Source organism: Leishmania donovani, chromosome 29 (assembly GCF_000227135.1).
Source record: "Leishmania donovani BPK282A1 complete genome, chromosome 29".
NCBI classification, from domain to species: Eukaryota; Euglenozoa; class Kinetoplastea; order Trypanosomatida; family Trypanosomatidae; genus Leishmania; species Leishmania donovani.
The window spans coordinates 234,056-256,405 of NC_018256.1; the positions used below are offsets into that span (position 1 = coordinate 234,056).

General features: G+C 59.2%; 7 protein-coding genes across 7 annotated transcripts; all 7 read right to left on the reverse strand.

Annotated features, from left to right (window-relative positions):
• Nucleotides 1–1,311: 1,311 nt before the first annotated feature.
• LDBPK_290640 (ATP-binding cassette protein subfamily A, member 10, putative) lies at nucleotides 1,312–6,912 on the reverse strand (the record flags this gene model as incomplete). The annotated part of the gene is made up of 1 exon (XM_003862433.1): nucleotides 1,312–6,912. The coding sequence occupies one exon, from the start codon at nucleotides 6,910–6,912 to the stop codon at nucleotides 1,312–1,314; it is 5,601 nt and encodes a 1,866-aa protein (XP_003862481.1).
• A 4,618-nt stretch (nucleotides 6,913–11,530) lies between these two features.
• On the reverse strand, nucleotides 11,531–11,686 carry LDBPK_290650 (BET1-like protein, putative; the record flags this gene model as incomplete). The annotated part of the gene is made up of 1 exon (XM_003862434.1): nucleotides 11,531–11,686. The coding sequence occupies one exon, from the start codon at nucleotides 11,684–11,686 to the stop codon at nucleotides 11,531–11,533; it is 156 nt and encodes a 51-aa protein (XP_003862482.1).
• A 40-nt stretch (nucleotides 11,687–11,726) lies between these two features.
• On the reverse strand, nucleotides 11,727–12,146 carry LDBPK_290660 (BET1-like protein, putative; the record flags this gene model as incomplete). Its single annotated transcript, XM_003862435.1, has 1 exon — nucleotides 11,727–12,146. The coding sequence occupies one exon, from the start codon at nucleotides 12,144–12,146 to the stop codon at nucleotides 11,727–11,729; it is 420 nt and encodes a 139-aa protein (XP_003862483.1).
• A 698-nt stretch (nucleotides 12,147–12,844) lies between these two features.
• Nucleotides 12,845–13,639, reverse strand: LDBPK_290670 (hypothetical protein, conserved; the record flags this gene model as incomplete). The annotated part of the gene is made up of 1 exon (XM_003862436.1): nucleotides 12,845–13,639. The coding sequence occupies one exon, from the start codon at nucleotides 13,637–13,639 to the stop codon at nucleotides 12,845–12,847; it is 795 nt and encodes a 264-aa protein (XP_003862484.1).
• Nucleotides 13,640–14,604: 965 nt separating this feature from the next.
• Nucleotides 14,605–16,734, reverse strand: LDBPK_290680 (phosphate transporter, putative; the record flags this gene model as incomplete). The annotated part of the gene is made up of 1 exon (XM_003862437.1): nucleotides 14,605–16,734. One exon carries the CDS (start codon nucleotides 16,732–16,734, stop codon nucleotides 14,605–14,607), a length of 2,130 nt encoding a protein of 709 aa, XP_003862485.1.
• Nucleotides 16,735–20,566: 3,832 nt separating this feature from the next.
• LDBPK_290690 (flagellar radial spoke protein-like, putative) lies at nucleotides 20,567–20,677 on the reverse strand (the record flags this gene model as incomplete). Its single annotated transcript, XM_003862438.1, has 1 exon — nucleotides 20,567–20,677. One exon carries the CDS (start codon nucleotides 20,675–20,677, stop codon nucleotides 20,567–20,569), a length of 111 nt encoding a protein of 36 aa, XP_003862486.1.
• Nucleotides 20,678–21,415: 738 nt separating this feature from the next.
• Nucleotides 21,416–21,832, reverse strand: LDBPK_290700 (hypothetical protein, conserved; the record flags this gene model as incomplete). The annotated part of the gene is made up of 1 exon (XM_003862439.1): nucleotides 21,416–21,832. The coding sequence occupies one exon, from the start codon at nucleotides 21,830–21,832 to the stop codon at nucleotides 21,416–21,418; it is 417 nt and encodes a 138-aa protein (XP_003862487.1).
• Nucleotides 21,833–22,350: the final 518 nt, after the last annotated feature.

Here is a 22,350-nt window from a genome sequence, read left to right on the forward strand (position 1 = left end):
TGTCGCTTGTACTTGCCGTTGCAGCGTCACGCCGCTCTCCAGCAGGAACGTGTGGTGAGTCCCACGCTGCCTGACCCGCCCACCTCATCCCAATCCCCCACTCTTTCTGCCGCACTGTAACTTTCGTGTGCGGAGTGCACTTGTGGTCGTCAGTCTCTCGCCCACGTATGTGCGCCTCTTCGCCCCCCCCCCCCTGTCGCTTGAGCAGGTGCAGCCGAAGAGAACACGCAGAACAGAAACAAGTTGCTCACAATGACACATCCACAGGCTCATCCCCGGTGCTGTGCTGATTGCTGTGCAAGTGCTTCATGCCCCACTTAACCGGGGAGACAGACGGAGAGAAAGAGAAAGAGAGAGGGGGGCAGCAACAATGACGTGAGAAAACGGCATGTGGAGCTGACAGCAGCAAGGTCGCCGTGGACGAAGGTGTTCCTGGGATACGCACACAACAACAGCGACAACAATGAAGCATGAGGGAGAAACATTTGCAAAAAAAAAAGAAAAGGAGCTGGAGATCAGAGACGCAATGGCAAGAGACACAGGAGGAGTCCGTTCACAACGCGTGTGATGACGCGTTTGCGAAGTCGTATGCGTGAGCGCGCGCGTGTGCGGTGCCTGCGGTCCCTTTTCTTCTGCGGGCGGGCACACAAGCACGCGTACGTCGAGAGACAGCGATACAGAGCGAGAGACACACGCCAGGATAGCCCAGACACAGAGACCCCTTTTCCATTCGTTTCGTTTTCGTTTGGAGCAGGGCAGAGTGCGGAGGGCTGTTGCTGCCTGGCGCGTTGCTGGTCGGTCCGCGCCCGTGCACCTGCGCCAAACGCGAAAAGGCAAAACAAGAAAACACAAAGAAAGGGCGGGTACAAGATAGAGAGGGAGGAGAGGTGCGGCGGCGGCTTAAGAGACCCTTCACGCACGCATCCTCGCCGAAATGCCTTTGTGTTGATGTGTGCGTGTGTGCGTGCTTGTGCTGCTGTGGACACCTTGGCTCTTTTTGTGTTCTTCGTCTCCGTTGCTTGTCCGCTTTCTGTTTCCGGGCTGCAACTCACCCGCCAAAGAACCCAGAGGAAAGAGAGACGCACGGGAGTCAGCGATGACCCGCGATGACGGAAGCGCGGCGCCCGCGAAGATGGGCACGATAGCAACCTTATCCATGTTTTTTTTTCTTCGGGGCGGGGGAGGGGGAGGGCCTGCGCACGGGACGACGACGAAGGTAAAAGGGAAGCGGCAAGCGGAGAGAGGCGTGAACACATGAATGACAGCCAGAGCACATGTGGCGGGAAGTGTCGTCTCTGCGTTGCAGCGTTCCTAATGGAGAAGAAGAATGTCCTCCAGCGTCGGCTGGCTCACGCTGACGTACGTCGTCGCCGGAATGCCGCTTGCCTGACCCGCCTGCATGTGCGCAACGGCGACGCAGATAGAATGGAGGTCGCCGTTCACAGTCATCTGCATTGAGCACGGGTGCACCTCCACCACCTCGCACCGAGCCATCTGCTGCGCATTCACATCCGCTGTGGCGGTGATGGTGTCGAGCACGTAGCTGCGCACCTTCTCCACCAGGGTTGCGTCCGCGTCCTGCAACTGCACCGTATGGGGGAAGAGCACATTGAGCGTGTAGGCGGCAGTCTTGTTGTACGCGTTCTTCAGCTCCTGTGGCGTGCCGACGCAGCGCAGGTTGCCTCGCACGACGAAAGCGACGCGGTCGGCCAGAGCCTCGACCTCGTCCAGACGGTGCGTGGTCAGCACCACGGATTTCTGAGCCGTGAGACGTCGCACTATGTCGCACGTCTGTGCACGCGCCACAGCATCCATGCCCGACGTCGGCTCGTCCAGCAGCACACTCGTTGTGTGGCCGACCAGCGCAATGGCGAGGGACAGTCGGCGCTTGTTGCCGCCGCTCAGGGACGCGGCAGGCTGGTTGCGGAACGGGTACAGGCCCAGCTCTTTGAGCAGCACGTGCACCTCGCCCCTGATGTGCTTTTCCTTGATGGAGCGCAGGCGGGCATACAGCCAGAGGTGCTCCTCGGCGCTGAGATTGCTCAGCAGCGCGTCGTACTGCGGGCAGTAGCCCACAAAGGGGCGGCTCTCCATCGACTGCACCGCGTAGTGGTTCACAAACGCCTCGCCGCTAGTCGCGACCACCTCACCTGCGAGGATGCTCACTGCCGTCGTCTTGCCGGCGCCGTTAAGCCCCAGCAAACCCATCACCTCGCCTTCTTTCACGCCGAACGAGATGTCCTGGAGAGCGGCGTGCTCGGCGCCGAGGTAGCGCTTGCTGAGGTGCTGCACCGCAATGCGGGTCGACTCGGGCCCTGTCTTATCTGCGCACACGTAGTCCTCCTCCTGCTTCACGGACGGATCTGCCTCCTCGAGGCGGCGGTGCTCCTCCTCGTCCTCGCTGTTCGGTCTTGTGCAGCACTGCGTGAAGGCGGAGTCGAGGCGCTGCAGCCGCAGGTACTCGAGAATCACGAGTGCCACAGTGCAGGCCACAGCAACGCAAGACATGTAGATGAGGCCTGTTCCGATGCCGCCTGTGGGGCTTCCTGTCTCGCTAAAGTGCAGCAGCGAAAACAGGCTTTTCTTGGCGCGGTTCGGGAACATCAAGTTCGCCAGCTGCGCGCCCGAGAGCACGAACATGGACTCGCCGAAGCTCACGGCTGGGATGATGCGAAGGATGTAGGTCACCACCTCGGCGAACCGCAGCGCATGCTCGGCGATCATCGACTCCAGCGTCACCCACAGGAAGCCGAAGGTGAAGTTGATGCAAAAGACGACGGACTGTGCCGTGAAGCTGGAGCGGAAGAAGAAGCTCATGAAGTAGCTGAACGGGATCGACGTCAGGCCGAAAAAAAAGAAGAGCACAACGGCGGCGCCGACGTTGTCCTTGCCGATGAACTCGGTTCGATTGAAGATGAGGAAGATGATAAAGGCCAAGATCTGCGTCACGAGGTAGCTCGCAAAGTCGAACACAAAGCTGCTCAGCCAGTACGCCACGACATTGGCGCCGGAGAGCCACTGCATGTGGCGGGCGCCGGACTCCTTCTCCTCGACGATGTAGGAGATCGTGTTGGACGGAATAAAGATGAAGGGCAGAATGATGAAGATGCCAACCATGACCTGCTTGTTGGCTGTCACCAGCGTCTTTTCAAACTCGCCAAGCATCATGGGAGAGTTGACGGCGGTGGGTGTCGGCACGGCGGAGCCGAAGAGCTGATACATGGCGAGGTGGTAAAGCGCGCTCACACCCTGCGGAGCGGAGTGGCTGTAAGACGTGTTGTGCAGCAGCGTTGGGGTTTTCTTCGGCACACCCTTCTGGAACACCGCTCCTACCGGCGCCACAGAAACGTAGCGCGGATCCTTGTGCGACATGATTTCGCTCAGGAGCAGCCGGCTCATGGCGTTGGACACGTTGGGCAAGCCAGACGGCATCTCACGGAAGTCGGTCAGGTAGTACGAGCCCCAGACGTTGTCGGGCAGGTTTGCACTGAGGCAGAAGGCGTTCGTGACATTCATGGGGTAGCGGGTCATGTTCTGCACGTAGCCGGAGAAGTTAGAGTACGCCGTCATCACCTGCGATGGGTGGGAGGCGTAGTCATCGTACATAGTCATGTCGAGCCGCAGCGCGGGCTGGCTCGGGTCTCGTACAAGGCTGATGAACAGCGACAGGAGCAGAAAGATGATCGGTAGCACCACTTGATAGACAAGCAGCTTGATGTCGCGCTGGGCATAGTGCAGCCGCTTGAGGAAGAGCGCGCGGAAGTGCCGGCAGAAGACGAAGAAGCAACCCGTCTTCTCCTCGTAGAGGTCAGCGCTAGTCGACGGTGTGTCAGGGATCGACAGCGCATCGCCTTCGTCCCCTCGCCCGCCGACAAGCTCGCCGTCTGTCACGCTTGACATGAGTGGTGCGGTGCAAGTGACGGTGAAGAAGACGTCTTCGAGCGTCGCCAGGTTGAGCGCGACGTTGCGCAGGCGCAACCGCTCGCTGTTGCGCTGAATCACGGAAAGAAGCGTCATGCCGGCTGAGCTGAGGAGGGTCATCGGGAAGCGGAAAGACACCTCGCGCCCGCGCCGCTGCACCCCCAGCACCACGCACCCCTCGTTGCTGCTGTCGCCGACCCGCTGCGCCGCGTAGCTCTCGGCGCGCACAAAGTTCACCAGCCCTTCGGCAGCGCAGTTTTCCTCTGTTGTGCTCATGTTGCTCTCCAGTAGGCACGTCACCACGTACCCGACCTCCATCTGCGACTTGAGGTACATCGCCGAGCCCTCCGCGCACAGCAGGCCCTTGTTCACGATGAGCACTCGGTCGGCAATGCGGTCGGCCTCGTCGAGAAGGTGAGTGGAGATCAGCACGCTACGCTGGGTGCGGGTGCGGTTCAGGGCTTCGTACACGATCTTGCGACCCTTGATGTCCATGCCGGCCGTGGGCTCGTCGAGAAACAGCACGGCGGAGTCGCCGACCATGGCGATCGCGACGCACAGACGCCGGCGCTGGCCACTCGACAGCTTGCTTGCTTTGCAGTGGCGCTTCTCATGCAGGTCGAGGAGGTCCACCACATAATCCACCTTCTCCTGCACGTTCACTGAATGGGAGCCTTTCATGCGCGCGTAGAAGGTGATGTGCTCCTCCACCGTCAGCAGAGGCCATACGATATCTCGTTGGGGGCAATACCCGATGTTCTGCCTGCATTCATCAAGGTGTGTGCGGGCGTTGTAGCCACGCACGTAAACATCGCCGTTCGTGGGGTTCACCATGCCGGTCGCCACACCCATGATCGTGGACTTGCCGGCACCGTTGGGGCCGAGCAGCACGCTCACCTCGCCGGTGCGCATCGCGAACGTCACGCCGTCCAGCGCGACGATGCGGTCGCCATCGCGGAACAACCCTGTGAAGTACGTGTACAAGAAGCCGAGGATGCCGCCGCCAACGTAGACCTTGCGCAGGCGATGGAAGACGGCGGCGACAGCGGGGTCCTGTGTGCTGACGACGTCATGGTAGTGCTCGATGAGTCGGCTGTTGTCCTGTGGCAACTCCTTGCTGTCCTTCTTCAAAGAGCAGCTCGCAAATGACGTGCCGTGCGGCTCGTCGTCGTCGATGGCACGCTCGACCAGAGAACCGGGGCGAATCGGCTTGCCCATGTCCCACATCTTGACCAGCGGCGCCCTGGTCTTGCGGAAGCGGTTCACCAGCGGCATGAGGAAGAACAAGGGGTGGGCACGGCGGCCGACGGCGCCGCAGGAGACACGGTCCAAGTAGAAGCTGAGGAGCATCAGCACACCAAACGAGGCCCACATCATGCCGACCGCGATGGAGAAGTTGAAGTAGCCAGCGCGCGCCTGCGACCACCCAAATTGCCAGCCGAAGGATACGTAGCTCAGCATTATATTGAATGCCTGAATGTAGCCGATGCAGGGGACCAGGCAGCAGAAAATCTTCTGAATGTCCGTCATTCCGGTCGGGAAGGAGAAAGACGGGATCGCGAACACGAACAGCACAAACGCAATAAACCAGCTCGCCACGCGTGGGTTGCGGAAGATGGAGCTGATGAAGAAGCACAGGGCTGTGTTCTGCTGCATGAAGGAGAAGTAGAGCAGCACGAGGAGGCCGTAGTCCACCTTGTCGAGGAAGCCGATCTTGAGAAACATGGCGGCGAGCAGCGAGGAGACCAAGTCCATGATGAGCGTGGAGGAGTACCACCCAAAAAACATGCAGGACGGATGCAGGCCCATGATCAGCATCGCCTCGCGAATGCCATTGTACTTCTCAACGACGATCAGCATCACGAGGCGCGAAGTCGGATACAGAACAGCCATCACGGCGAGCAGTGGCATGTAGTAGGCCCACTTCGTCAGGAACGCGTTGTTGTAGCGCGAAGGCGTCGGCATCGGGATTAAGGTGGAGCCGTACTGCGTGAGGTACGCGCTGATGCCCTCCACGTCGGAGCTGGGATCCGTGTAGTAAGTGGAAGGGCCAGTAATGTTGTGGGTGCTCAGCGCCTGCGCCAAGTAGAACTCGTGCACGAATGTCTGCAGCGTCAAGAAGCCGCTGGCCCAGTAGAGCACGTAGCCGTCGCTGCCGTCGTTGGCGCCAAGGCCGCGCGTGAAGAGGCTCTTCTGTGGCTCCTTCGCCGTCGGCGCAGTCGCCGTGAAGTTCATGCTGATGGTGAACTCTGCCTCGCCGTTGGACGCGAGGGAGGCCGTCGGAAGGTCGACAATGGCCCAGACGGTGTCCTCGTTGGTGGCCGCGTACTCCTTGGCACTAGCCAGTGAAGTGAAGGGTGTGTCATAGAGTACCTCGCCGCACATGCCGCTGCTTTGGCGGCAGAACGTCATGAAGTTTTGCGCCAGCGCAGGCGAGTTGCTCGACACCAGCAGATTGCCATAGTGCGACAGGCTGTCCCTACCACCCCGACCAAAGAAGGTTGGGTTTTCCTTGCGTGTCGCCTCGGTCACCAAGGCCGCGAGCGTGAGGTGGCCGTCCATAGTGTTCAGGCCGAACGGGCCACTGCCATAGTACATGCCGTACAGCATGTGGGACAGCACCGTGTAGAAGGCGTTCTGGATGCAAATCTCATTGCCGTTGCCGATGAGCGACAGACACGTGAGAGACGATGCGTTCATCCCAGGCGGGCACGGGTACCACGGCACCCTCAGCATTGACCCCATCTTCTTGCACATGAAATACGACAAAAAGTCCGTCATGTTCAGCGGCACGTACGCACCGCCGTCGTACATCTGCGCCGGCACGGTCGAACTGCCCGACACCCAGTAGGCAACGGACATCAGAATGGTGAAGAGGCAAGGGAGAAGGATCTCCACCGTCGTGGAGACGGGCATACGCCATCGCTGCAGGAATGTCTTGACCAGAAACCCGTACAGCTGAATGCCGTACTGCCGCCAGAAGCTCGTCATTGTGGCGGTCGTGATCGTGGTGGGTGGGAGTGGGGGGGGGGGGCACTTCCTTTATCGCGTCCCTTGTCAGCAGCAATGCACGCCCGGAGAAACGCGCGTACCCTTCTGAAAAGAGACGCACGACGGCAGAAAAGAGGAAGGTCGTGTGTCAGGGGGAGGGAAGAGAAAAAGTGCCTCCGTGAAGGTGCGGTGTTTGCGTGCCACCTCCGTGCCGGCCAAGCCGAGAAAGAAGGGCACCTGGCCGAAGAGCCGGAGAGAGCCGAGTCGGAGAGGAAACCCCCTAAGATGTGCAAGTGGAACGCAGAAACGTGTCGAAGAAGAGCGAAAACAAATACGGCAAAAAGGAAAAACAGCGAACGGCCGAGAAGCAGATCGCAGTCGCAGAGTCCGAAAAAAAAAAGGCACGTGCTCGTGGACAAGGCTGCACGGCGCACCTGTACGAGCAGTGGGGTGTGGGGGAGGACTGCTATCGGGGCGAAACAGAGACAGAGCGAGTGGGCGAGGAGCAGAGGGGCACCGCGCACAAACAAGCAGCAGGAGTGTGAAAGGAAAAAATGGAGAGCACAGGCGCTCTGCAAGTGCCTCACGAACACACCGAAAGCTTGACTAGCTTCTGAGAGCTTCAGCGCCTGTGTTGCCAGACGATGCCTTGTTAAGGGTTGCGTGTTGGGTGGCAGTCCACTACTTGGGTATATGTGTGTGTGTAGGTGTGGGGGGTGGGTGGGTGAGTACACACTCAGTGCTGCACTGCGTTCTCCGCTGTTCTTTGTTTTCCCCTCTAGCTTTTGCTTTTTTTTATCGTCCTCCACTCGCGTTTGCCGATTCGGTTGTTATGGATGAGTTAACCGTGCAAGAGAAGACGAGGGAGGGGGAGGGAATCTTGCGTGTTTGACGGAGCGCTGCTTCCTTGTTGTATGCCCTGCTCACCTCTCGGAAGGTGGAAGAGGCAGAGGTTTTCGATTGAAAAGCGAGAAGAAACTACAACACCACACAAAAAAAACGAGCGGTGCGCAGATGAAACGTCCTGTGTGGGCGCTTCTGTGGTGTGGCAGGGAGAGAGGAGAGGAGGCGGCGAGGGGAGAGAGAAGAGGGGGGAGAGAGGGGCAAAAAAGAGGGAGTTGAGTGAGCGCTCAGACAGAGGCAGACAACAAACGACAAACGCGGGAGAGATCAACACTCGACAAGAGGGAGACACCGAAACGCGTCAAACTGACACACGTAGCCTGCGTCAACCAAAAAAGGGCCAAAAAAAATCGGAGTAAAAGAGGGCAGCAAGCAAGCGGATATCAGCTTTACGTCAGGAGCACACAACAACAGCCCTCAGAAGACGCGGGGTGGGGGAGAGAGACAGAACGGCACACACACAGACACAATCACCTGCTGAAGCCGAAATAAAGAACGAGGAGAGGGCAGAGGTCGAAGAAATCCAAAAACGTGATCAAAGGCGGCGTCACCTGCAGTTGAAAGAGTACAATGAAAAAAAAAAAAACGTTAGCAGGACTCAATCTCTTTTAGCCGTTTGTTTTTTTCTTTCGGTTGAAGGGGCCGGAAGGGGAGAAGTCGGAGACAAACGCACGGGCCAACGCACACGCCGTCGATCTATAGGGCCGAAAAGAATCGCAGCCACAATTCACAGGGCGGAGTGATAAACGGCACAACCAGAAGACTTGGAGAGCGGGAAGCAACAAAAAAAAAAACAAAGAAGAGAAGGAGGGTAGGGGCACACACTATCACCCACCCTTCAGCTTCCAAACAGAAGCCGCAACAACAACAACAGCAAAAAAAAAGAGGAAACAAGAGAAAGGCAGAGGAGAGGAGGGGGAGGGGGCGAGACGGCGAGCCGAGCCCAAGACCAAACAAAAACGGGAAAAAAGAGAGTTGCTTTGAAGATGGAAAACCCGCGAGGAAGTTGATGCGTAAAACCAAACAAAAAAATGGACGTGTTTGGAGGAACACACAGACAAAACAGAGCGATAGCGTACAGCGAAAGAAGTGCTTCCTAACGGAAAGTACAAAGGAAAGGGGGCAGAAGGATTAGCCCAAGACGCCTTGACACGAATTCGCTGCACTTCCTGTTTTTTTTATTTGTTGTTCGTTTCGCTCGATGAGTAGTGGGGATGCGTCTGGGGCGTGCCGTTTGTAGGCGGCGTGTATCCTTTATCGTTCGGCGCGCGCTCAGCTAGATCAGAGCGGTGATTGTACCGGCACAAGAACACACGAAAACGCCCTCTCGAGTTGCCTTGTTCAAGACACAACGAGGACAACGGCCCAACTCGATGAGCAGAACTTTTGGAAAACAAAACGCAAGCTCGGCCAGGCTCTCACGGACACACAGACACGCGAGCAGACGTGTGCCCGAAGAAAAGGAGAAAACGAGAGGAGTCAGGGGGAGGGGGAACGGGAAAACAAGAGGATCGCAGGGAGAAGCGCGAAAAAAAAAGAATCAAAACAGCCAGAAAGTCGATCCTTCGCGTTCGCGCACGGACACGCTGAGTGAGTGAGGTCCACCACAAAATGCCACGCAAGACACGGCCTTTTTGTTTTCCGCCCTTCGACTTGGTGCGTTTGCCGTCGTCGGATGTGTGGAGCAACACGCTACCCGTGCAATGCGTGGGGAGGGGGCAGGGAGTGAGGCAGGGCTAAGCGAGGAGAGAGAGAGGTATATATAGAGGAGTAAGACGAGTAGAAAGACAGAGCTGTGCTCGCCTTTTATTTTTCTTTCCTAAATTTTCTCTTCGTTCGAAGCCGAAGCGTTACGTCGCCCGTATAGGTGAAGATGTCTGGTGGTGCGCGATCAAGACACTAGAAAAGTAAAACGAAAAGAAAGGCGCTTCGGACTTGATGGGTTAAGTTTGCTATTTTTTTTGGCTTTCGTTCTCTCTCTGCGGGGGCGGTGGCGGGTGGGGGGGGGGGGCTTGTAGGGCGGTGGTTTGTCTTCGCGGTATCACATCAGCAAGTCGTCTGTGCCAGTATGTCTACCTTCTTTCGCTTTCTTTTTGTGTGTGTTTGCGCGCGCTTGGTTGGTTGGTTGTTTGGTTGGTTGGTTGGTTGGTGTTTTACAAAGACCCGAAACGAAACGAAACCACAAAAAAAAAAAACAACAGAAAGTTGAAAGGCCCACTCCTTCGCCTAGATAGATACAGATGTGTAGATAGAGAATTCTCTTAAGCACCGAGCGCTGCGCAGACCTGAAGCCTAACCGACTTTGCTCTCACGTTGCTGTTATGTTGTTTTCTTTTTTCCACGTTTGTGTGGCGTCCTTCTGCTTTACATATGTTTTCCCACCTTTCTTTGGTGTGTGTGTGTGTATGTGTGTCTGATGGTTGTTGTTTGCGGAAAAGGCACAAAGACAAAAGAAAGCACAGAGCGAGAGCGACACGGGAGTGGGCTGGACTAGGCTTGGTGAAGTTTGTGGAGGGAAACCCTATGGCGTAAAAGTGGGCGCGGACTAGTTGGCGAATCAAACAAAACAAAACAGTAAAGATCAAAAAGAGAGAAAGGAACGCCTAAAAGGCAAGCGAGCAAAAAAAAAAAAAAGGATGGATGGAGGAAAGACAAGGTAACGGCGCGGAGAGACAGTGTGGCGTCGCCGCTTTCGGGGAGGGAGAGAAAGAGAGGGTGAGGGTACAGCGGCGTGGGCGCGTATACCGTACCGTCTGTGTATGAGTGTGTGTTGCGTTCTCTTTTGGTTTCGTCCCGTCCCCTGTGGCTACCTTGTTCGGCCGTTGTTCTTCGCGTCTGTCGTTGCTCCTGACTTGTCGTCGCCTACACCTGAGGGACACAACGAAAAGGCAAAACAGACGAGGACGCAAACAGCGAAAGACAGCGAGAGGTCAAGACACCGCAGCACACAGCGCGCGCTCAAGCGACGACAACAACCGTGCGAGTGTGTGTGTGAGAAGATCTAAACAATAATGAACGAAAAAAAAGTACAGAAGTTGGAGAAGAGCGATTTCTTTTCCATCTGAAGCACGCGCCCGTGCCACGCGTACACACGTCAGCGCGTGTCAGAGAGGGAGGGAGAGAGAAGCGCACGCGCGCATGTATAAAGGGGTTGATGCATGTATGCGGGGCGAATGCAAGTATGCGGTGACGGCGCACGCGCACCAAAACAGAGACGATACGAGAGGATGAAAACAAAAGGAGAGGTAGCGCGGAAGAAAGGGAGAAGAGTGAGTATGTGGCGATGCGAGAATCATTATACGCTGTTTTGCGTGCGTGCAGCTGAAGCACAAAGAAAAGGCAACGTGAGGCAGGTGCGTCCTCGCAACTGACCCAGCACGCGAGTGCACCGAGGTGCAGCACAGTGCGCGTGTCAGCGTGCGCACACGACAAAAAGGCAGGGGGGCGCTGGGTGGCATCAGCACACATGCACAGACACTCGTCTGTGGGTCCAGCCAGCAAGCCAGCAGCAACTTCCCGCCTCCGTCGTTGCGTGCCGATGAGAGAGGAGGAGGTCCTGGTTTGTGGGGTTAGTGGTCGTTGCGCACGTGCACGGTTCAGGGATGCAAACGCACATCCACCTGGGCCCCAGCCTGCCCGCTTGCGCGGCTGTTCCTTCCACCGGATGGTGCCTCTGTGTGCGCGCGCAGCGGAGCAGCTGCCCCACTTTACGCCGTCAAAGCAACAGAGCGCACAGAGAGGGAAAAGGCGAGCGCACACCCCAACAAACCGAAAAGAATGGGACGCTGAAATCCTCACCAAGCCTCCACACAGCAGCTCGCAGGGACACACGCGCGCACACGCGCACAGCGGTCCCTCCTGCCGCAAGCATGTTCACAGGAGACGGGTTTTCCTGTCTGACAGTGTGTGAACTACCGAAAGCGAAGCATCAAGTAGAGCAACATGAAAAACACAATCACGAAGAGCGCCAGCACCCACATGTGCGTGAAGCTTCCCCAGCCTATCTTGTCTAAGTTCCGCATCGTTTTGCGAAGGGAGTTCTGCGTATTCAGGAAGGAGGTGCGCAGTCGCTCCAGCAGCGCGTTCTGCTCTCGCACCTCATCGCCCATCTTGGTGAAGCTCTTCTTTGCCCTGCGCATGTCAGACAGCAGCGCCTGCATAAGAGCGTCGTTCTCCTGCTCCTGCAAGGCGTTCGTGTGCACTGAAGCGGCAGCTGCTGTACCGGGGCGCGCCTGGTAAGGGGCAGGGGAGGAGGACGGTGAGGTAAGTGCGCCATCATCCCCGACGACGCCCTCGCGGCGGCGGAACAGGGTGCTCTGAGGCTGGATCATGGCGCGCTGTCTGGGAAGCAAGCAAGGAGGCTCGATGGTTGTGGTAATCGCGATCGTGGAGCCGGCAACAACTCTAGAGAAAATATACATACGCTCTCAAAGAGGCGGGTGAGCTCAGTGAGGGTCGAGAGAGGGCTGGTCCCGTGCCGCCAAACGGTTGTAGCAGCACCGCCAGCAGGCCTATAAGTGGCGGGGGCGGTGGTGACAGCGGAGCAGATGAAAAGGTGGCCCGATGCTATGAGCAGGGTGTGCGTGTGTGCGCGCTTTCGTGTTCGTATGCATGTACGGGTGCGTGTGGAGCTCCATCGACGTTGCTCCAGCACGTGTTCCCCCGCAAGCTTCTTCCGACACGCACGCCGGCATCGGGTTGCAGATGAAGAATGGGAAAAGAAAAGGGCAGTAGAGGAGAGAGATGCAGAGAAGCGGAGGCGATAGGTGCCGCGGCACCTACGCACAGATTGCATGCACATTCTGCGTTTTCTTTTTTTTTTTTACACAGACGCGCGTAAAAAGACGCGCTGTGGAAGCGGTCATGTTCAGGTGACGCGTCACGCTGCCGAAAAGTCGGTGTCTTCTCTGCAGACCTGTCGGCACTGCCTTCCTGCGGATGAGCCGGCTGGCGTAGCTCCCTCCTTTGAGTGCTGCTGCTGAGTGTTACGTTTGTGCGTCACGGTGGCCAAAAGCCCACCCCCACCCACCTACGACGATTTCTCCACGGCTTTGTTCTGCGGGCAGCTCTGGATGTGAGACTTCATAGCGGGCACGCTCGGCAGTGCGGTGCCGCACCACAGGCACTTCATGTCCTGCTCCTCCATCTGTCGAAGGCGAGTGACATCCTGGTTCAGCGTCACGCGGCCGTGCTGCTCCAGGTCTTCCAAGACGCGGTAGCCCGTGAGGAAGAAGAAGGTGGCGAAGCTGTTGTAGTGCTTCTTGTTCTTGAGACAAGGACTGTCCAGATCCGTAGACAGCACGTGCAGGTGCAGCATGGGCAACGAGGGAAGCGCGTGGAATCCCGCAATAAACCGGCGCGCCGTGTAGGTGTGGGGAACCACCGTCTTTAAGTAGCGAACGTACTCATCCCCCACGTGCAGCATGTGGCGCAGCAGTGGGATGTCCTTCTTGGTGAGGGCGTTGAGGGACTGTAGGCGGAGGTCCAGTGGCATGACCAGGCAGTGAACCATCGATTTGGGGAATGCATCGTTCACAAGCACGCAGACGTCGTCCTTGTAGAGGAGGGAGCTGCCGGCGGCCTGCTTGGTCTCGCCAGGGCTCAGAAGCGGGTATGGCTTGAAGGCGGCGGCTTGGATAGGCGGCTCCGTCGTCGACAACGTCGAGGAGAGTGCCGGCGTCGGCGCAACCACCGTGTTGGCAGACTTCTGCGCCTTCTTGACAACGTTGATGAGAAAGGGTAACCTGGTGCGAGGTTCGCTGCCGACGGAGGCCGCCGCCGTTCGGCGCACCGCCGCGCCGGCCAGCACCGGTGAGGCCTGCATGTGGTCTTTATCGGCGGGTAGGAAAGGTGCGCACGCGGTGGACGGGGTGTATGAGAGAGAAAAGGGGACACACGATGAACGGCGACGCCCGGTTGTGCTCTGTGGTGGTGGATTTCCTCCCCAAACATGCACACACACTCGTCGTTGAATCTATGCAGTCGTGAAGGTGTGCGTGGGTGCGTGGGTGTGGGCTAGTGGCGCTCGGGCGCCCGATGAACCGGCTGCCGTGCGCCGCGAGAGGGTCTATGAAGTATTTCGTCGAAGCAGCCTCGCGTGTGTGGGCCACCGATCAAGAATAAAGAGGTGAGGCGCAGAGAAGGAGAAGACACGAACACGCGTCAAGGCAACGACGACAGCGCTCTGTGACGAAGTCCAGCACCTCAAAAAGATAACGGAGGAAGCGAAGCAGCCCCTCCTCCCTGCACAAGCGCGTGCACCACATACATGTCGCCTGCGCATGCACGATCTGCTGGAGCCTGCCAACGACTCCTCCGCAAACATCTTCTTACCTTGAAGCCTGCATTCGTGTTGCTCCCTTTCATCCGCTAAGTGCGTCCAAACAAAAACAAACATGCACAGTCGACCCAGCAGAGAGGGAGGGGGCCCCCTCTTCCCTCGGCGGTTTGCCGACTGATGCCCCGTCGCAGTTCGCTGCTGCCGCTGCCTCTGGAGGCCATGAGTCAGCGTCACCCCATGCACAGAACACAAACAAGCAGAAGAAAGTGAAGGCGGAGGCAAGGGTCAGTGAAGTTCAAGCGGAGGTGCGCTTGTGCGCGGCCCCGGAGAGAAGAGGGGAGGAAGGGGGTAAGGCAGCATTAGAAAAACGAAGGGCATCAGCAACGGTGCGCGGCGGCCGCGAGCATGACACGTGCTTTGCCGCCCCCACCACCGCCACGCATCGCCTGTATGCATGGCACACGCGCATGCCGTGCATGCGTGAGGCGCATCCACGCCGTTGCTCTCACTTACGTGCAGAGCAGCGACGACACCACCCACATCGACACGCCCGTTGTCAGGGCGCTGATGAGAAGGGTCACGACCCACCCCGTCACGACCTTCGTAACGATGCCCCACGACACACCGCCCAGCTTGGCGTCCAGCACACCGCAGCCAATCGCGGCGCCGACCTGCGCCTGCGAGAGTGAGACGGGAATGCCGATGCCCGTCAGCACCATCGTAACGAGGGTGCCGCCGATCTGGATGCACCATCCTCGCGCCGGCGTCACGGTTACCAGCTCCATCCCTACCGTCTTCATGAGACTCGCGCCGAGGCCGAACATGCCGATCGCAATGCCCATCATTGCCGGCAGCATCGACCACTGCGAGCTGAGTCCAGGTTCCTGCAACTCGTGGTTCGTGAAGGCATCGTAAAGTATGATGAAGGCCGAGGTGGCATTGGCGCCAGCCACCGCGCCGTGGACAAAACTGGATATGCTTCCCGCCACCACCTGCAGGCCAGTGAAGAGGTACTCGGCGCGCGGGTTGAAGGGCTTGATGAGGATACCTCCAAAGCGAATGGGCTGCATTGGGTGGTCCATGGCCCAGTCCTCCTCGCCAAACTCGTCCTCGCTGTGCACCAACGCGGGGGAGTACGGAATCGGCACTAGCCCCCGTTCCCCCCTGCAAGTCGCTGATACCGGCTTCGTGCTCTCCGTGCTGCCGTACGTCGTCGCACCCGCCGACTGCACCTGCTGTGCTTTGTGGCATTCGCGATCAGACGAGGCAACGTGGCATCCGGAAAGGTGATGTGCATCCTTGGCGCCACGCTGGATAAGCGCCGCGGCTGTGGCAAATGACTCGGTGTGCGTCTGTAATGTGGGCGAGTGCCCGCGGGTGTGCACGGGTGCCAGACGTACCATGCCACCCTGTCGTACAAAGGAGCTGTCCGAGGCGGAGATGGAGGAGAGTACAAACGAGGCGTTCTGGTGCAGCGGAGTCGGCGTGGGGGTGCGGGAGTGCGTCGGGCAGCCGTAAGTGGAGCTGCTCTTAGAGCTCCCGTGATCTGCAGCGCCGTCGTTGCGACGGTCAAGCGAGAGAGAGTCAAGCGTGCACGCAGGAGCAGGGTTATCTGGCAGCGAGGGCGGCGGCAGCGCCACAGCTGCCGGCACGGCCACCGGAGCCGTGTCCGTCTCACCAGCAGGCGGCTGGTGCTGGTAGTGAGGTCGCGGGGGCTGCCTTCCTGCCGAGACGGGCGCCGTCGCACTCACGTCGCCTCTTGGCTTGAAGAAAGACAGGTCTTTCAGGTCATCCAGCGCCAAGCTGTCTTCCATGTTCACCAGCTCCGTGCGCAGCGCCTCGCTCTCCCACACAAATGACCGCGCGCTCATCGCGGCCGCCGCTACCTGCGGGAACACCCACACCTTCGCCACCCAGCAGAAGAGGAGTATGAGAGCAAGCAGGATGACGTACTGTACGTGAAGCGGGACGTTCTGAGCAAGCGTCTGCGACATGATCGGCGGCTGCTCGAGGACAATGAAGAAGAAGTCCACCAGCAGGGATGCGAGCAGGCAGTGCGGCAGGACGGCCAGGGCGAGCTCAAAGGAACGACCCTTCACCTTGAAGATGTCGCGCCGCATGAGGTAAAACAGAAGCGCTGTCACGCCGCCCGCAGCTATCGGTGCCGCGAGCCATGAGATCACCACCGCGACCACCCCGCTCGGTTTGACGTACGTAAGCCCACCCGTGGCGAAGAGCGCAAAGCCGAGAATAGACCCGACAACTGTGTGCGTGATGGACACCGGCAGACCGAACACCGCCGACAAGTACAGCCACAGCGCCGCGGCGAAGCTGGCACACGTCATGCCGATCACCACAACATCCTTGTTTTGCGAAAACAGCACCGGGTCAACGATGCCGCTACGGATGGTATTGCTCACATGACCGCCCATGAAGGCAGCGCCCAGTAGCTCGAACACGGTGCAGTAGATGATCGCCTGCTTCATGTTGAGAGAGCCGCTGCCCACCACCATCGCAAAGTTGGCGGAAAGGTCGTTCGCGCCTATGCCGACGCCGCACAGGAAGGAGAGTAGCGTGCACATGCACACCAGCGGGAGTGTGGTGTTCACATCCAGCTTGCAAGTGGAAAGGGTTCCCATGAAGCCTGTCCGCAGCAAGTGCGGCGAAGGACAGAAACCACGAGATGATACAGTCAAAGGCGGTGTGAGAGAGGCGCGCAAAGACACCGACACGAGAATCGATCCAAATTCCGTGACTTCACCAAAGCCCAGAAAACAAATTTATCTAATAGACAGATAGATAGGCGTGTGTATGTACGTGTTGATACCGACTAAGAAGGAATGCCGGGCAAGGCCGATGAATTTTCAAATGCGGGTTGTGTGTGCGTGTGCGTGTGCGTGCGGCGTGGTCGATGCTGCACAGGAAAAATGGTTGATGCGTCCAGGGTTGTGCGTCTGTGCGCGTGTCCGTCTGAGTGTGCTTGGATTGCTGGGAGGGGGGTGCTCGGCTTGCGACACACGCACGAGCGGAGAGAGTCAGAAACGACGCCGTGGAGGAGGAGGAGGAGGGGAAGGAGGGGCGCACCGCCACGAGTCCGCTACAACTCAAATGTGCAGCATTCAATGCGGCACGGGGGAAAAGCGGGAAGAACGGATAGCGCAACGCCGATAGGACACGGTGGAAGGACACGAAAGCAGAGGCCGATGTGAGTGGCGTCCCTTCTTGCGCGTACGTGAGAAGAGCGGGCGCGCGGGTGCGTGTCTGCGGGCGGGTATGGCGCAGAAAGCCATGGCACACAACCAAGGCGAAGGAAAGGAGGGAATAGCCAGCAGGAAGCAAGAGAAATGAGGGGGGAGAAGGATTAGCTGGGGTCGAGACACAGATGGAGTGGCGTGATGAACAAGTGAGCTCTGAGAGTCAGCTAGCGCCAGGTGCGCGCCTTCCATTCCAACTGCTTGAGTCTTGCCTTGTGTGTTTGCGTGCACACCTAACCATACATAGGCGCAAGGCACTTGATGAGTATGTGCCTTTCGCGACAGTGTTGCAATCCTGTGCTCACTGAGTCGCTGTAGGTGCTGGCAACTGATGTGGTCGTTTGGCCGCCGGGGCGTTCTGCCTCGCTCAACCGCGAAAGCAGGCATGTGGGATGCAGCCCACTGTTCCCTTCCTCTGTCGCGCTGTTCTCCCTTTCACAGTATCGATCACCACATCATCATGAGCGCGCGCACCGCAGCGAAGAAAAGAAGTAGCAAGGAAAGAGGCATGAGACACACACGCACACGCACGCACTGCAGTCCACTCACTGATCCCTCGTTGCATCGCAACGGTGATCGTGCGGAGAGTGAGGAGGGCGGAATATCCATGAGCTCTTACGCTCAAAGTGCTCGCGCGCGCGTGTGCGTGTGCGCAGCGGTGCATGAATCAACGCAAAGAGAAGTCGTGCGGCAGCAACAGGCGGTTGTGTGTCGGTTGATGAGATACGGGGAGGCGGGCGGGCGTCCGTAGCCATGCCTAGCTTTTGCCTTCTCATCCACCATTCGGTCCGCACGACCCACGACCCACGTCATCCCCGTCATGGGATGCCGAGCAGCGGCCCTTCCTGGCTGAATCTTTTCCTTCTCTTCCCTATGTACATACTAAGCTCGAGCACACAAGCATAAAAGAAAGAAATGAATTTACATGTTGCCGCCAACCCCCGCCTCTGCCGCTGCCTCCGCCGGCATGTGCTGGCATGCGCTGGCCCTGCCCCACCCGCTCCCTTCGGCGCATGCGAGTTGCACGTGGAAGACGGGAGTGGAAGGGTAGCACATGTGTGCACACGTGCCAAGCAAGAGAGAAACGGAGAAAGTCGAGCGACAAGAGGCTTGAGAGCGCGCACCGAGGAGAGCACGCTGGTCTGCCCTGTCTCCAAACATCTGCCGCGCCTCCTCGCCCAGCGTGGAAGCACCTCATCGCCGTCAAAGCCGCCCTCACTACACGTCATCTTCCTCCTCATCCTCCCCCTCAGCTTCCGGGCGCGGGGGAGGCGGTGCGTAACGCAGCTCTTCATCTATGGTGCAGTCCCGCTGACCGTCGAATTCACCAGGCGCCTCGACGTACTCGCGGAAGCACGGGGGAGGGAGGGGTGGGGCATAGTAGGCGCCCTGCATGTCCTTGAGACCCGTGCCATAGTACATCATCTGGTAAGAGGCCCCAGGACGTCCGGCAGTCGTCACCGCGTAGGTGGCCGCGCCGGGCCAGCGGAGGGACTTTGCCACATACACAGCTGTCAGGCTCCCCTCCCCTTCGTAGGCCTTGCGAAAGGTCCAGGCAGCGAGGTGGGAGCGGCTGTGGCCGGGGTAGGAGAGTGGCGCGTCGAGGCTAATGTCAGACAGGAAAGGCGCGATCATCTCGGGCGCCGGTGGCGGTGACGCCTCAGAAGCGTTCGCGCCGTCACCCTGCCCGTCGTCGCCTTCATCATCAGCCGGTTCTTCCTCCTCCTCTACCGGCGCCGTCGTGACGCGGCCGCAGTTCAGCACCGACGGGGCAATGTGCGACCACCCCTTCGCCTGCATCAGCTCCCCCTTCGTGTATCCCTTGTACCACGCCTGCACAGCCGCGATGGCCTCCGCGTCCTCCTCGTCCGGCGCTTCTTGCGGCAGCAGCGGCGGCAGCACGGCGTAGGCCGGCACTGCCGTCGGCGGTGGTCGAGCCGAGGTCTCTTCTTCATCCTCCTCCGCGTCAGGCACTGCACCCTCGGTGGTGAACGTCTGCACTGGTGCGATGCGGCACGCGCTCGTGATGCGCGCAATCTGAGCGCGCAGGTAGTGCTTCTCGCACCCCATGAAGCGTGGATGTCCGTGCACGGGGGCGTCGAGGTTACCAGTGAAGCGGCAGCGCAAGGCGCGGGCAACTGTAATGTGGTGTGGGCTGACGTCCGGCAGGCGGGTCCAAGTCGTGGGGTCCGCGCTAGTCGAAGCATAGTAGCACATGGCGTTGAGGCCCGTACCGGCTTCCTCCGCCGGCGCGGAAGGACGTGGCCAGCGGCGGGCAAGACGGCCCCCCGCCAGGGTACAGAGCACGTCAGCGATCTGCGAAACGGGAGCGTGCTCCTCTTCCTCTTCCATGTCGTCCTCCGCATCGCCTTCGCCGGTTATGCCAGCGTTCTCCTGCATGCGATCCTCATCCACCTGGCATTCCGCGACGTAGTAGTCGTACGCGCTTCCCGTGACCACGCCCCAGAAGCGCACGGTGGACAGCGGCTCAGATCGGATCAGCTGGCGTAGGCCAACAAGCAGGCGATACGCATCCACCCGCGGCAAACCAAGCCCAACCATGTTGAAGTACTGCTGCTCCGTCACGACATCGCTAAGGGCACCGGGGTGATCTGCGAGGTCGACTTGCGGCTGGCCATCCGCCCCGGCATCGGCGGATGCGTCCTCTTCTTCTTGTTCGTCTTCGGCGTCGGCGCGGCGTGGGCGGCGTGGCGGCCGCGGCGGTGCCAAGGCAGTGTTCGTGTTGGCAGCCCAGCGCGTGTTCGTGAAGGAGTCAACAGGGGCCGCAGCGCGAGCGGTGGGCCGTGGATCGGCATACATATTGCCTTTCATGGGGGGCACAGCGCTGCCGGACAGGAGTTGGTTGGAAGCCGCCCCGAGAGCGTCCATCGCGTCGGCGGGCCGCTCGCGGATCACCTGCGCAAGCGCTTGAGTCATGTGGCCCCAGAGCGCCGACTGGCGAATTTGATGCTCGTCTATGCCCGCCATGGCTCTGTGCACAGCAGGCAGACAGGCAGAACTCAGCTGTTGACTCCGTGTCCACACTAGTGACTGTACGCCCAGTATGAGAAAGACGTAAAAGCGAAAAGGGGAGGTAGCAGCTCCTGTGGTGACGGCAAGTCGCCGCCGCTGTTCAGTGGGAACGTAGCGAGGCGCGGTAAGGACTGAAGCAGATGTGTATGTGAATGTATGGGTGCGTACGTGAGTAGCATCCGCGTTACCAGTCTGCAGCGGCGTCGATAGGCGGCACAGGCGTTTGCGTGGAGTCCCTACTGGCGGTGTTTTTTCGCAGTGAGAGAAGAAGAAGCGAAGGAGGGGAGCACGACATCGAAGCAAAACACACAGGCGCAGCGGTGCGGCAAGCATGAGGCGAGACGGTCGCGGAAAGAGTGGAAGAGAGAGACCCACGTGAGGCAAGGAGCCACAGCACAGCACGCGCGCAGCCAGGGCTCGAGGGAGTGCGCCGCACGAGCGGCGCGTGCACGTGAAACAAAGAAAACGCCGTGTTTCTACTTTGTGTCTGTCAAGTCGCTCAAGCTGGCTCGCGGCGGTCCCACATCCCTACCGCCACCGCGGCTGCAGCAATGGTGGCCACGTGGCCGCTCGGCGGAGGCCGTCTCCGTTGCTCAGCCTCCCCCCTGGCTCCTCTACACACATGTATGCCTATATGCACATTGGGCTTCGTGATCCGCTTGTGCCTGTCATCCCGGCACCCAGTATGTGAGCGCACAAACGCCAGCGCGCAACTGCAGAGCTGCCCTTGTATGGCGCAGAGGCAAGGAGAGCAGAGGAGAGGAAGACCCACGCCACACCTGCACCTTGTTGACTCGTGTGTGCGTGTGTGTATGTGTGTGTGTGTGTGTTTTAGACAGCGCGCTGACGCCAGCCACAGCAGCAACAAGCATACGGCTTCAGTGCCTTCACTCTTTCTCATACGTATTCTCTGCTCACTCGCAGACGCGCACGCACGGGTCCAGGAGCGGTGCGACGCTCTCTGAGCTCTCGCGCTTCCACCCCCTCCCTCCCCCGCGGATCCTCCGTCTCTCCATTCACCGGTGGCCACCCATCAAGTCGACTTGGGATCGCGCAGCACGTCAAACTCGCGCACCGGATGCAGTGGCTTTTCCAAGTTCCGCACCGGCGACTTCCAGGCGCGGTCCCTATCTAAAATCATAAAGTTCTGCGACTGTCCCTCCGTAATGGGGTTGACGCGTGCCTCGTATTGCATCTCCGACTCGTATCCTAGTAGCGTGTGCACGAAGCTGTCGTGGCCCATCAAGTAGTAGAGGCTGCAGGTGGCGAAAAGGCCCAAGCCAAAGATGCGCACCGGTGCCCAGAAGAACGCCTGCACGCCGATCTTGTTCCGATCTGCGCGGCTGTCGTTAAAGCGGACCTGCATAATGCCACGCCAGCTGCGGGTGCGTCGAATAATCGGCTTGCGAGGCAGCTCCCTCTGCCGGGAAAAGACGGAGTAGCCAGTCATCGACCTGCTCGTGCTGTCTACGCGTGCGTGCCTTGTTCGCGGTGTGCTGCTGCGCTCTCCGCGCCCCCTTCCTTTGTCAAGGTGACGCTTCCTGAAGAGCGGCGGGGGTCTGCTTGTACTTTCAATCTCTGCCCCTGCGCCGCCGGCTCACAGAGGAGTGTGTGTGTGTGTGTGTGTGTGTGTGTGTGTACGTGAGCGAGGGGGCTCGAGTTAAGGACGGAAGAGGTGAACACACGAAAAGCGAAGTGGAGACAAGCGGAAACAACAAAACGCTTATAAAGTCGATGATTTCGCAGGGAAGGCGCTGCCGCGGAGGCAGAGGGAGCAACGACCAGGTGGCATCACACGTTCGCTGACCTTGCACAAGCGCGCACGCGTGCGCGCAGCACCGCCTTTATCACCACCATCACCACCGCGACGGAGGTGGGTGTGCAGGGGAACAAGGAGGAGAGAGGATGCATGTCTGCCACACACATACACACAGGCGGGCACAGACAGAATGATATGGGTCACCGCGT